The sequence below is a fragment of the Plectropomus leopardus genome, chromosome 1 (assembly GCF_026936395.1).
Source record: "Plectropomus leopardus strain MGB_pleo_1.0 chromosome 1, ASM2693639v1, whole genome shotgun sequence".
NCBI classification, from domain to species: Eukaryota; Metazoa; Chordata; class Actinopteri; order Perciformes; family Serranidae; genus Plectropomus; species Plectropomus leopardus.
In genome coordinates, this window is record NC_142176.1 from 41586463 (window position 1) to 41601668 (window position 15206).

General features: G+C 40.1%; 1 protein-coding gene across 1 annotated transcript; it reads right to left on the minus strand.

Moving 5' to 3' along the window:
* Positions 1-510: 510 nt before the first annotated feature.
* stard5 (StAR related lipid transfer domain containing 5) lies at positions 511-14903 on the minus strand. The gene is made up of 6 exons (XM_042484830.2): positions 14406-14903; positions 13008-13057; positions 10835-10967; positions 8352-8469; positions 6786-6879; positions 511-6663 (listed from the first exon to the last, which is right to left on the minus strand). Exons 1-6 carry the CDS (start codon positions 14493-14495, stop codon positions 6513-6515), a joined length of 636 nt encoding a protein of 211 aa, XP_042340764.1. The 5' UTR covers positions 14496-14903; the 3' UTR covers positions 511-6512.
* Positions 14904-15206: the final 303 nt, after the last annotated feature.

Genomic DNA, 15206 nt, shown 5'->3' on the forward strand with positions numbered 1-15206 from the left:
ATCTGTTTTTATTGTCTCTCTTGGATGACAGACACTTTTAGTAATGAGTGGATAACCAAGTGTTGTTATAATTTTAACCAGGTTATGTGAACAGCATATATTGTAATCCTTACCTGGAGAAAAAAAACTTGGCAGAGCGTTGTACTTACTCCGGCTAGACTAAACCCTTGCTGTTGTCTGAAAAGTCAATGCAAAATCCCACTATTTTTAAATATTCCACTGAGAGAGAGTCTCACTCCAGCCTGCAGCCCCATTCTGTGGACATTAAACGGGATGCAGGTTTCACTCTGTATGACCGGTGAACAAGAAATATGACTGCTGAACAGAGCAGTGGGTAACAACAGCCCTGCCTGCATGTAAGAGTACAGTCAGCTGTGGAAATAAACAGATTAAGGGTCTAGGTGCCTGTCCGTAGGGGTTTCTTTTGGTTCTAAAGGTATTATAGGGAAAGCTTTTGATGGAAACACGGCTTTATATACAACTAAAGAAGAACAGTGATGGACAACAACATGGTCTTATTAATCAGTTTAATGCTGGTGAAATACAAAACAGGGTGCAAACAGTACAACATAACCAGTTTCATGTGTTTTGTCTAGACATGGAAAACTCATGTAAAATTGTAAAGAGTAGCAGCAGCTGCTGTCACAAAGACCAGTAAATTATAAACATCTGACATGTTTTGTTTTCCATATATTTTGTAGTAGCTGTCAATAAATGACCCAAGACGGTGTGCCCTCAGGACAAACCTGCGCTGGTGTAACACAAGAGACATGTCTGAACAGAGTTGGAGCACAAGGTGCTGGAACATCACGGTCACAATGAATACTTAAAGGGTTTCACCGATCGCTGGTTGTGCCACAGCTTATATGCTCATTGGCTACTTTGTTATTCCTGTCGAGCGAGATGGTTGTCTATCGAAGTTCACTGAAGTAAGATAAATCAAAGGTGAACAACATGCTGCTGCACTGAACTGCTCTCCGGCCACTTAAATGACTCAGCCAATTTTTAAGCAAACTCTGTCTTCCCAAAGATAAAAAGTTAAGTCTGTATATGTTCAGAAACAAATCTGGCTGCAGATCAGTCACAACATTCTGGTGGCACTCCAAAGACAGATGTCCCAGCAAGTGTTCCCATGGACCCCATTCCCATCCAGTATGAACATGTTACCTGTATCTGGCTATCATATCCCAATGAGGGAAAAAGTTAGAACATGTAAATAATTCAAGGTGCTAAATCGTAGGTAACTTGACTTGTTTGAGTTTCATAAAGATGTTTTTCCTCTCATCTGAGCAGCTTCCTCAGTTCTAACAGACTGGTTGGGAGTCGCAGACTTTTAACCCTGTGTGGCTGTGAACCCTAGAGAGTTGAAGGTAGCTGCATTTCCATTGATAATTGTCAGTAGTTTTAATCATGACAAGCAGCCCCTTTCACATGATCTCATTTCACTTTGTCATTTGACATATTATTGTAAAAATATTAATTATTGAGACATATTGCACCACCTGTGCTGAGAAATCTGCCAATTCCTCCAAATGGAATATTAGCATCTGAATAAAATGCAAGCTAAAGGGATCATCAGAGCACTACGAACAGTAGGTTTAACTGAAGAGGCCAGATACAGGTCATATGTTGGTACCTGGTAGAGATGATGTCAAGAAGTCAAAAACGTGATTCAGTGTTGATTTACTGAGTGCTACGAATGTGCTTTCCTGGTTTCCAATCACTTTGTATTCCTCATGTGATCATGTGTTGCTTGTACTTTAGCAGCTACCTGTGTGTACATTGAGATCATTTCACATAAAGGAAAAACCTTGCTGGCTCCATTTAAATAACATACACATGAAAATCCCTTTAGATCAACATGCAATTACATCTCAAGCACACATGACTCAGTGAACTGGTGAGATGAATTAAAATGAAAATAATATTACTGGCTACACTGTGAGGTAAAAAGATGGTACCGGTAAAGCGCCAAACAAAGGAATCTTGACACCTAACATAAGACTAGGTAAAACATTTCACCCTTTATGGCTTATCATACACATGAAGGCTCTAGAGACAGTGGCTACGCCAGTAGTTCACCACACAAACCACATGTTTCATGTAGCCTTTCCTCACTCATTCATGTCATACTGAGGGTTTAGCATCAGCCTCCATACACAGAGGCTCGACGGAAGGCTTACTATGGGTCCCAAACCAATACAGTACATTTGTGGTGATATCTATTTTCATCTGAATACATGTAGCAACATGTGCATAAGGTAATAGCAGTTGTGGGCATAATTTAATAGGTTATTACATTATGGGGAAATGAGTGTGTCCTACACTTAGCATATATATTTATTGACTTGGCATATATATATATGTGAGTGTGTGTGTGTGTGTGTATGCATATATATATATATATATAACTTAGATTTCATATATAAGTCAAGATATATCTCAAGGCTGTGTCTCAAATTTGATGTTGATGAAGTCAAAATTTTTCACATTGTGCATAATTAGCAAAGAATCCATCATGGCTGACTTTTATGTTACAAGATGCCTTTTTTGTAGAGCATATTGAGTTGCATGTGTGCTAACTTTCAAGTCAGTCGAACTTGCAGTGTGAGGGGGCATGCCCTTTCCGATATGACGTTTTTAGGTTATCATATTTCTTGGGAAGCATTTGCACATCATTTCCAGTTTTTGGGCCAGATTTCCTGTTTCCAGCTCAGGAAAATTAGAGCGGAGGCCCCTAATGACAAATATGATGATAACAAACCAGCACATCACGGTAAGGCTCGGCTCCTTTGGGGCTTGAGCCCAAATTAGTTACCACTGATACATGTGCTAGCTTTTCTGACAAAGTATCATTATCTTTCATTGCTATCTTTTCTCACAGTAACATTGTTTTCACATATTAGCTGCCAGTGATAAAATATGTTATACTGCTTGGATTTGCAAACATTTAAAGTAACTGGAATAGTTATGTCTGACTGATTATTTCATGCTAAGACTCACCCAAACAAAATTTTGCATTGCCTCTGGTCATCAATTTTCCAGGACAGTGGACATCTGTCATCCTAAATTTTTTTCTCAATTAAAAATGAAATAATTTTCTCATATTGTATTCACTTATTACATTATGCCCTTGTGGTTTTCTTAAATGATGTGCTAATTATTACATTGTGAGCTTTTATTACATCTAAATTATTACAATATGCACAGTTATTAAATTATGAGTTGCTACAATACCTGAGGAAGATTCTGGCAGTTGTGGAATAATCTGTATGATTATTAATAATGTATTAATATATTATCTATGTAAATAAAAAGCAACTTTTATATTGTTAAGTTACACAATACATACAAGATTTTTTTTCTTCCAAGTGCTGTAAGCTTTCATGGTTGTGTACAGGTACAGAGGAATAAGCTTGTTCATGGCATAGCATGGTAAAGATAAGATCAATGGTCAGTGTGGATGGACTTCTGTCCAGGTATTCGTTGTGTCTTAAAGTGTCAGCTAAGAATTAAACACTGCCCCAATCTGGACTAGTGGAAATACTCTTGTTACATACAATGGAAATCGAGTTTGACTTCATCATTCCCTAATTTTTTCTTAAGTGTCTTAATAGGAGGTCATGCGTTGAGTAGAACCTCTGTACAGAAATGAGATTAGTGTTCACAGAGTGCACTTTTGACTTGAATCTGGCTCACAAAGGCAATCCTTAAGTAAAATTACTAATAAACTAACAAATACACCATTACATGTAAAATCCCTACATATAAAATGTTGCTTAAGTAAAAGTAGTATTAGGGATGATGGGGAAAAAAAATTCTATTCTTAGAGACATTAAAATTCTCTCTTGAAAGATTATGTCTGGATGCAGAAAAGTCAATAATATATACAGCATACAAGTCAGACCATAACTGTCAGCAAGAGCGTCAGTCAAAAGTTACATTTCCACTGCATGGTACGTCACAGCCCAACTCAGCTGGACTCTCTCTCTCTCTCTCTCTCTTTTGTTTTTTTGCTTGCAAAGTTGTAGTACCTGGAACTTTTTTGGTACCACCTCAGTCAGGGTCCCGGTGGGTTAAACCAGCACCAGAGGGTGGAGTTAAACACCGCAGACCACTGACTCAAGTCAGAGAATCATTACTAGAGTTGTTACTTATGTGAAATGGGACGTCCTGCAGAAACCTGACATTTTTCAACAGTCAAGCTACCTTAAATAGCGACGGGAATTTCTTTTTTCATATGATACACATCTTCGTAAAAAAACCCCAAAAAAACAGCCTGCAAAACTACGCTGTACACTACACCATAGCATTGGGCTGTACAACCAAAAAATTGTATCTCGTTAATTTTTAAGATTCTGGCAGTTTCATAATAGTTTATCACTATTATATTCCTGCCTTTCTACAAGATTTATAATGAAAATCACAAAATATAGAAACATTTTAAAGTCATCATAGCGGGCGTCACAGCTACACTGTGTTGTCTTTGAAGTGTTTTCTTCAGACACAGAGAGGCCAGATCTTTTAAAACCAAAAAAGCTTCCAAACAGCACACGCAGCTACTCTGTCAGGCACAAGTTCCTCTGGTGCCTCTCTGCTCTCTTTCTTCATCCCGCCTCTCTTTTCTGATCTTGACTGTACTGTGGCGACATAGCTCTTAACAAACTGTTATGCTACCTGGCTAACTGGAGAGCTGCACCCAGAATGCCATTCAGCAATGTAACATTACTTTTGTAAATGTACAATTATTAGTGTAACTAATTGTGTGTCACACACTGCTGTGTGCCTGGGTGTTTCACCCTGCTGGAGAGTTAAATAATGTTTGCTGTGACTGTGGCTGAGAGGTAAAGCGGGTCACCCACTAATTGGAAAGCTGCTGGTTTGATTCCTACTACAATGATAATTTTACTGCCTGTTGAAAAGTTGCAGCAATTCAGGTAAGCACAGGCCCGATGAATAGACTGTATGAAGATGGATGACATAACAGCTCCCCAAAAGTGAAGCCAAAGCATCTGATTTGCCCCCTGGTGGCTGGCTGCAGTATTGGTCTAAACCCTGCCCCCTGCCCCCTTTTAGTTGTTGACATAGGCCAACAACTAAAAACTCAAAGTTCACTCCAAATATATTTTTCACGAAGATGGTTTCTGTCATTTAAGGTCGTTCTTATTATTCTGCTGTTTGCTGTAGTGTTCATATTTCGTATACGTTTGGCTTTAATTAGTTGACTAATGACATGATTGACAGCTATGTGTGCTAACAGGTGTGCTTGCGTTTTATGGTGCTGCTTGCAATTGGTCAGCTGGGGGGAACTTGATACTGCCGAGATCACTACAGCTCCAAATGACTTCACAAGAGCAAGATGGCAGTGGCTGCATTCGGAATATTTTGGCTGCATTTTTGCACAGTGGGGTTAAGTGGGGATGTGCCATCCATCTTTACACAGTCTATGGTGTGGCTGTTGATATAACAAAAATCATATCTTACAGGATATTACAACCAGTATACTGCCTACTGCACTACTATGACACAATTGTTTTATCTTCAAAAATGTTCTTGCCATTTGCTCATATGACATGGGATTTTTTCCCCCCACCACATCCCTTTAATGAAAGGTCTATTATCTGAGCTGAAAAAGTCCAGCGTCTGCTTGTGACCACCTTTGTGAGCTCAGTGAGTCAGAAAAGCTGTTATAAGATTTGAGAATCTAGCTAACAAACTGCAGGCAGCTGGTTCTAATCTTAAATGAGTTTTAGTGTATGATGTAAAAAAATGCACTTAAGAAACCAATGCCATGCAAAAAGGGGAGACACTTTTCTGCTCAATAGAGCAATACAAAACATGTCCTATTTCAAAAAGGGGGAAAAAGAGGCCACCTATGCCATCCCAGCTGTGCTTCTGTGTGGCTAAAAATCTACATTGTTTATAGTTGAGCTGGAGATGAGCAGAAAAAAATATGAGTTATGAGCCAGTACTCAAAGCCAACAACCTGATAGCAGCATAGGATAAATAAGGTCCATGCAACATGCATGTTTACAGTACACAATGAAGTATGCTTTTATATGAAGAGGAAACATCTAGTGTCTCACCATAGTGACAAAAAGGAAAGATGCTCTGTACTTTTAGCACATGTACATATACAGATTTGGCATATAATTTTCATTCTTTAGATTGGAGGAAATATATCCACCCCACAGATGGAAAGAGAGTGGATTTCCAGATGCAGGTTTTGTCAACTGTAAGCCCTCATTCTTATTGTAGGAATTTTTTAATATGTGAGCTGCTTTCAAATAAGAGGGCTGACTGCTGAAGATGGACATGATTCCTCCTACAGTAACAGGAATAAAGGAATGTACATTTAAGATAAACTGGTTTGGATCCATTTGAAAAGGGTGACAGTTTGATAATCAGTGTGCTGATTGCTGTTGAGTTTGAATTGTTTAAAATGGAATGAGTAACTGGCCTGACCAGACAGCAGGCCTCAGGTTAGAAGGGAGATTTTGTAACTCTGGGTGTCAAAAGTCCTTGAGAGATTTGACAGCCTTGGCCAGATTGCTGTAGAACTCCGCCATGCTGGAGGGGAAGAAGGAGTCGACCACGGAGCGAGGGAGGAAGCCACCCAGGTCTGTCTGGAAGAAGCTCAGCACCTGGGTTTTGTTGGGCTCTCTGAAGGAAACACATGGGAAAAATGTGACACGTAAAAGAGAAGCAAGTATTACAGTGAAGAATACTCCCTACAAACACATTCTGTACTTGTTTAATGCGTGTTTCAAGGTTAGTATACTCACCCTGAGATGGGAACACAGATGCAACCACATGGATGGTTGAATCCTCTCACATAGCCAGACTGGGGGGGGCAGCCCGGGTGACTCACATTGGTGGCTGTTTAATACAAAACACATGCATACATGCATATTTGTCAACATGACATTGATTGCTGTCTGTAAATGGCGACTCAACCATGTGAGCAAAGAAACTAAACTCTCATCTCTATGGAGACATTTTCTCTTCAACCAACAAAATGATCTATCTATGTCTGTATTCACATAAAAGATAGAGTGGTCATGGTTTATAGAGGAAGTCATGGTAAACTGGGCAAATTTCCTAGTATTTTGTTTTTGTGTGGTTGTATGCCTCCTCGAAGCACTCAAGTTGCACTTACAGATTACTATCATGTCTGTAAAAAATGATTCTATACGTATGATTCTACGTATGATTCTATATTCTTCACACACATCTTTCCCCGGCAGCACAGAAGATCTCTAAAATCAGCACAGTTTACAGACGGACATCCAAGATTAATGTCCCCAATTCAGTATCTGCCCAAATGTCTTCCCTTCTGCTCCTGAGATATGATGTTGAGTCATGGCCAGAAAAGTGTTTTTGCAGAGCATTATGATGTCACACTGAAGTTGACCTTTGACCTCTTGGATATAAGATGCCCATCATTTTGTCCTATTAGACATTTATGTGAAATTTAAGCACATGAATTCTTGAGTTATGGCCAAAAACATGTTTTTTGAGTTCTCAGCGCAGTTCGACCTTGAACTTTGACCACCAAATTCAAATCAGTTCATTCATGAGTCCAAGTGGACATTTGTGCCAAATTTAAAGAAATTCCTTTGAGGCATTCTCGAGATATCATGTTCACTGGGATGAGACGGACACACAACCTGAAAACATAACTCCTCTGGCCACGGCTATCACTGGGACCGAAGTATATAAAAACAATTTCAGAATAGCTGTGAAAAAAAACAGACAATGACGAAAAGAAATCTTTCACTTCTGACTAAAATCCGTCTGTAGTTGGAGTTCTTGCACACACGTCTTTAGTGACAACTGCTCAAAGTGGAGAAACATGCAAGGCTAAAGAAAAAAATCTGTGGGGCTATCTGAATGCCCAGTGCTGTAAATGTATAATTTTTTTTACCACATTTGCAAGATTCATGTGGGTCACATTTTCAGGTGTAAGTAATGGGTCTAATAATCAATAATAACAGATCTATAAATCCAGAAAAATATCATCCCTGCTACAATCAATGGACAAGATGGATTAATCTCTTTGATAGCTATTTTTTCAGACATATTTGATTGAATCCAAATCTTTTCTTGTTGTGGGGCAGAAAATCAATCAAAAATTGAAAAAAAGGGGAAACCTTGTCATTAATGTGTGACATTTAGTCTATATGAATCTATTCAGTCTGTTAAGAGCTGCAGTGTATCCACAGTTTGCATTCAAACCACTGCCACAAGTAAAAACAGTCCCGTCCCCACTGCATGGCACAATGACTCTTAGAAAGTACAACAGAAACAAGCACATGAAGTAGAGGAGACAAAAATGAGTCATTACGCACCATTTGATGAAATGGTGCCATCTTCGTATTGCTTAACTAAAATAACATCTACAAAGTCTCGTGGAGCTATGATACCCATAGCTGCTGAGGGCGTGACTGTTCGGCAGATAGAGATGTCCTGTGCAAGAGTGGGAGACAAGGTCATGTATTCAAAGACTGGAAGAGTTGAACAAAGCAAAAGAAAGAATGAATATCACCTCTGGTATCACATGTATGTATTTAAAGCTGCACCAGGCAAGATGTAAATTTAGAAAAGTGTTTGTGTCCTAACTGATGAAATTCGGTAGGTTGGGAATGAAAACTGGCAAAGCAAATACAAGAAGAGAGAAGTGACTGATCAAAATGTGAACTGTATCCTCCACAAATCGTTTTCGTCCTGTCTTACTTTGGTGTCCTGGCAAAAAAAGTCTCAACGACCAGTTTGATTATCATCCATGACACATGTATGCAGTTTACAGACATGGCTCCCGACTAACATTTAAATTGGTTGCACTGATGCACCAGACTTTTTAGACCTTGTCACATGCTTCTGGGACTGCGCTCCTGAAATTGTTATTCCACTTTCTTTAGTCTCTTCTGGTTTCTTCACTGCTCCTCTTACTTTGTGGGCTGCTGCTTTATAACTGTCCATGTTTCCAGATTACAGTCTTAGTTTGTAAACTGCTGTGTGTTTGTTAATGGCATCCTGGATGGTTCTGGTAATCCGTGGGTTCTCATGGTAGAATGATTTAAGTGTCGTTTTTGGTACTGTTGCTTCTGTAGTTTAACAGATAAAATCCAGCACAGACTCGGTGAGTTCACTGATGACATCAGTGATGTTGATGGTGGTGTCCTGGAACTTGCTCCAGACTGCGTGTAGTTCAGACTGCAGGGCGGCCTCTGATTGGCCTGACCATCCCCTGAACTCGTGTCACTGGGGTCATACTGATCTGAACAAGATAGCCACATGGTCGCTCTTACAGAATACCGACCATAGGTGACTCTAAAAGGCATATATAACAGTGGTTCAATGTCTTTATTTCCTTTGTGGCAGAGTCAATATGAGGATGGAAGTAAATCATAACCTTATTAAGTTTCACCTGATTAAAGTCTCCAGAAACAATTAGCACAGTGTCATGATTACCGGTCTGTGAGCAGTTCAGGTCTTTGCAGACGTCTGTCTGGTATTTTAGGATTTACCTAAATTCCTATGAAACAAAGGACAGTACTATTTGTTCAGAATATCATCAGGTTGATCTTGATCAGATGCCCGAACCATCTCAGCTGTCCCCTTTTGACTCAAAACAGCAAAGGCTCCACTCCAGATGTCTGAGCTCCTCACCCCATCTCTTAGGCTGAGCCCAGACACCATACAGAGGAAACTCACTGCAGCCGTTTGTATCTGTGATCTCATTCTTTCAGTCTCTACCCAGAGCTCGTGACCATAGAAGAGGGTTGGGACATACATGGACCAGTAAATCAAGAGCTTTGCCCTCTAACTCAGCTTCCTGTTCACCAAGACAGTCCAGCGCATTCATTTACTCATTCATTTATTGATGAATTATATCCGCCTCCTCCACTGCAGGTGGAGATATGCCCTCTTTCAGCTAGCTGCTATAAACCTATATTATTTTTACAGGCCATGATACAGACCCAATCACAATCATAACTGTTAATTTACAATATTTTCTAGCAGAAAACCGTCGCATCATATCATCAAACGGCGCTGAGCAAACTCTGCCTTCATTGATCAGTATAAAGCCACCTAAAAAAAATCAATATCAGTTTTAGTATGCACTATATTTAGAATATTTTCCCTGCTTTACCTTGCTGTGAGACAGCCCTTACTGACGGGGATTTGAATCCATTATTACTCCACTCAGTGACAGAGTTGCTGGACTAACACTGCCTCCATTCTATTCTATTGTTGAAGGTAAAAAGGAATCAGTGATAAGCAGTAAAGGTATGAGTAGTAGTATGGTTAAAATTTTAACGATACCCATCCCTATTCACAAGCAAGACCCGCTTATCGGTTTCTGAACACAGGACGATGTCGGGTCTCAATGTGGTGGTGGCGATTTTTGTGGAAAACTTTAGCTGCTTGTCCTGATGTGCTCTCAATGACCAGTCGTTACCTGGGGCCGAGACTGAAGTTCTTTTTGTGGAGCAGTTCTTCACTGTTTAAATTTATGGCTGTCAGGCAAACTGGTGCAACCAATGAAAATGTTAAGTCGCACTTAATTTTTGTCTCACATGCTACCAAAACAGTCACACTGAGGAGCCCTGACTGACATGACCCCACTAGATTTCTGGGTACTGCAGTTTTAAGTTATAATTTCCGAACAGATTTGCTGCCATTTGAAGCCACTAATATGTAAAAGACACCTAATGCAGCTTTAAAATCATTCAGACAAATGAGACTACTGTGTGGAGTGAAAACTGAGTCAACTTATATGATCGTGACAAAGCAATACCTCATTATGAAAGACAGACAGGTAACACACCTCTGTGATTTGTTCCAAAAGCTCAAACTTTTTCACGTTGTTATCCCACTTGACTCTAAGTCCACTGGGTACTGGCTTCAGGCACTCCCATACTTTCTCTGGGCTGCCACTGACAACCCCCTCGCCCTTATAACTGCAGAGGGAGTCAGAGGACAGATCACAGTCAGGAGGGCAGGTTATTAAAGGGATATTTCAGATTTACTGGTGAGAAGATGTAAGAGGTACTTATCCATAGACAGTATATTACACACAGTAGATGTCAGTCAGCAGCCCCCAGTTTGGAGACAGGCTGGAGTCCAACACAGAAGCTAAGCAATGTGCTGCAGAGGGGTCAGCAAGCCACCTAAACACAGTCCAACCTGAAAAAGTCTATTTGAGTTCACTATGTCAAGAGTATTTTCACTGCTTTACCTGAATGTCAGACAGCGATTTGCAACAGGAAAATGAAGCCCTTGTAGCTCTCTTCAAAGCCAGACCACATAGAAAGATTATAGTAATTAAACATCGCTGAACACAGGAGCTGCTGGTCTACCACTGCCTCCATCTGTTTTTTTTGTTTGTTGTACTAAAAAAGTTGTTGGGATTCACCAAAGTTACACAATAACACTAACTAACTGATGGACACAGCGGTAGACCAGCAGCTCTTGAGTTCAGTGAGCTAAAATTACTGCTTTTCTCAATGAAGTCTGGTGGCTTTGACGAGAGCATAGACAGAGAACTTCCTTGTCAGACTCCAGCCTGCTTTCCCAAGCTGGAAGCGTGCTGACTGACCTCTACTGTATGTAATAGACTGACTATGGATAAGTACCCATACAACTGCACGTCATGGAATCCAAACTATCCCCTTATGGCATGAATCGGCTGTGAGTTACATAAACACATTGTTGGACAGGCAAATGCACACAGATAAGCATTTCTTGTAATCTGCACACTGTTTCCAAAGTGTTTCCTTGCAGAAACTCAAAAATGAATGATCTTCTAGAGTGCACCTTTCTTAAATATAATACACAAGGCATTACATGCAAGAACTGTACCCATGATGTAGAGTCTGAAGTAGACTCAGACCAAAATTCCTGAGACTTTTGACACTGTGGAACAGTATTGTTTAGTAGTGGAGATAGTTAAATAAACAAATGAAGCTACTTTTAAATTTACATGTAAAAGTGACATTTTTCGACCAAGGAGTGGTTTAGGTGCAAAAATAAATGCTTGCAATCGCTTCAGAATCCTGAAGAAAACAACGACAGCAGTTTGACCCCTAACATGCTACTTTAGGCAGAGGTAAACATTTTCAGTGTTTTAACAATAAGATTGCAGGTACCCCAACTTTAAGCAGCGGTCATGAATTTTCCTATGGGAGTTGATTTTCAGTCTTTTTATGTGACACCTTTACAAACACATTGATGAGGATTTTTTTGGTAAGGAACTTATTTCCAGATTGGCCAAATATCTGATAATAGTACCTGACTACGTAAACACTGGTACTGTAACTTTCATTTCACTAATATAATTGCGGATGAAAAATCTGCACAAAAATAAAAAGTTTAACAGTAGCTGTAAACCGTTTTTCACACATTTTTTTAAAACATATTTTTTACAAGGCTGACAGAAGTGACTTTCATAAACCTATATTCAACCCACATTTGACCACTTTAATTCTGATGCAATTGTTATCGACATCACCACTAAACCAGAACATTTACAGTCTGTGATCTGGTGTCATTTCAGACCTTCTTTTGTTCATGGGGCCATCTAATGAAGGGCTAATGCAAGGATGTGCTGTTCAGTCATATTTGAAAGTGATATCTTGAAAAGCGGTATTACAGTACCTGCTGGAAGCAGCTTATAAAGGCTTATAATATTATGAAAATATCATGTAAAAGTTAAAGTAACATCTATGATAAAGTAAGCTCATAACCAACCCACAGTCTTTGCCACAAGATTATCCCGAGGGAAATCATTCTGAGACATCACTTTTCATGTGCAGTGTTAGTTAACATGCTATGTAGGACAGGTAGCTCTTTACGCAGACATGTAGTCATAGTTGTAAGGAAACGTCCTGACTATAACCCTTATCCTTGTGTTTACTCTTGAACTGGCATATCAGCAAAGTATGAAATGTTCTATCTACACAACCAGATAAGAATGAAAAGGAGAAGCTGAGTTTTCTCACACATTCCCAGGGAACTCAGACGAGGGGCGCCATGACACAACCACGTCGTTCTGCAACAGAAAACAAGCCATTTATAGTAAGCAACATTTATTTTTGTGTAATGAATGTCTCTGGCAAATGCTGTTCCAGCTTACACACTACACATTTCAAAGCAACAAATAAGTCAGAGGATGTGTCTTTCTGTCCTCTTACTTGAGGAGGAGGTGTGATAGAAGGGCCACTGATACCCTGCACTGACAGTCAGCCATCACTGAGCACCACCTGCTGACTGCCATCTATAGCTTTGAGTGTATGGTTGGCACTTGTCGGCTCATATGAGTTCAGTGCCAGTGTTGATTGGTAGGATGTATTATTTCTGATTAATCTGAATAATGAACTTTTTGATAAAAGGTGGTAATATCCGTCAGCCGTGCATTTAAATAACTGCCAGTGCCAGCTAATGCCAAACAATGTCCTGAATGAAATGCTTGTTTGTGGTATTCTGTAACTTTTTATTCCTCTAGTGAGAAATATCTTTTAATGAATGCATTTATTTCAAAGACATACGATGCCTTTACTTGCTCCTTGGTAATATTGTACCTCCCAGTTGTGCAGTCATTATTACTACATACATTCAAGTGCCCTGGTCAGAAAAAAAACAGCAAAGATAGAAGCTCAAAGTAAAAAGGTTCTTTTTGTGGCTAATGTTTTACCTAAAGCAAGTAGCCAGAGCTCATTTGTGCTTCAGCAGCAAAACAAAGCACATCAGGTATGTATTTGACCTTTAATTCATCCATGAGCTCACCTGTCATGCTTTACAGTTTGAAGTTTGCTTGCTGGCTACAGCTTATAGATGCATATACTAAGATTTGCAATTATTACAAGTAAATGATAGCTTCTAAGAACATTATAAACAATGCATTTTCTGCCGTCAGTTGTTCACACTGGAACGTCACGCAAACGTCACAACTCAGCAACTCGGGTATCATCGAAATGTCACTTTCCACTCGCAATTACGACTTTGAAAGGCCATTCGTGTAACTCGTGAATCCGCTAAATATCATATTTCCGGGAAGCATGTGAAGGCAGCAGCAGTTATAATGATTAGTTCGCACGCCTGCAAAAAATCACGTGACTGAACAAAAATTAGGAATTTAGCTCAGACTTTGCTGGGGGTTTTTTTTACACTTGTTTAGCGCGTGGAGTATCGTTACTAAAGGAGCCCCAGGTTTCGTGCAGGCTGTTGAAAGCTGTGGTGTCAGGTGACCTCAGGCTCACCTCACCTGTGTCGGTGAGCAAAGCCACATGTTTAATATAGAAGCTTCCGGTCGGTTCTCGGTGCCGTTAGCAGAGAACAGTGTGTATCGGAACCAGGTCCATTAATATTCTAAAGTTTCATATCAAGCAGCACACATTTACCGATTTCTTGCAGACTTTCCATCCGGACTCATCCCTCTTGTAGCTGAGCAGGCAGTCCCCCACTGCCTTCGCTTTCTCTTCATAATCCATCACAGTAACGTACACCTTGACGTTACTTTGAAAACCGTGCGTTAATTTGCTGACAAGCTGACGTTACCGCGGCGTAATGGTCGGATACTGTTATTTCTGAGCTCAACAGAAAACCAACATCAGACTGCAGCTGGACTCTGTCACGGAAATCCAGCCGCCTGTAGACAGCTAGCCTTAGCGTTAGCGTTAGCCAGAATGAATGAAACGTGCTAAGCTAACCCCGCATCGTCAGAAACAGGCCGCAGTGTGCGGGTCAGAGGTCAGAGAAGCTCCGTAACCCTGTATGACAGCACACACCTGCGCCCCCACAACGCCACACAGCAAAAGAAATGAATAAATACAGTACAGAGAGAATCGTTAGCAGCGGTGTCAAACTATCGAGAAAAACACTACATCCGGTTATACCTTTCAAAAGAAAACCCTCATTCACAAACTGAAGCGTGTGTGAAAAAGTCCCGTAGCTGTAATAACACATGTAGTGTATTTTCGATAATATTCAGTGATTTAATGACGTATTTGACCATTTTTTTGCACACAATAAAACATTAACTTGGGTGACAAATTCCATGAATCTTATTTTGAAGGCAAAGCGCTCAACTTCTCGCAATCTGGGCCACGTTCAGCTCCAGAGCGAACCGTTTTGCTTCAGTTTCCGGGTTGAATAGGCGTTTGGGGCAGTGTGAGGCTACAGTGGCATCATCAGGACGATGA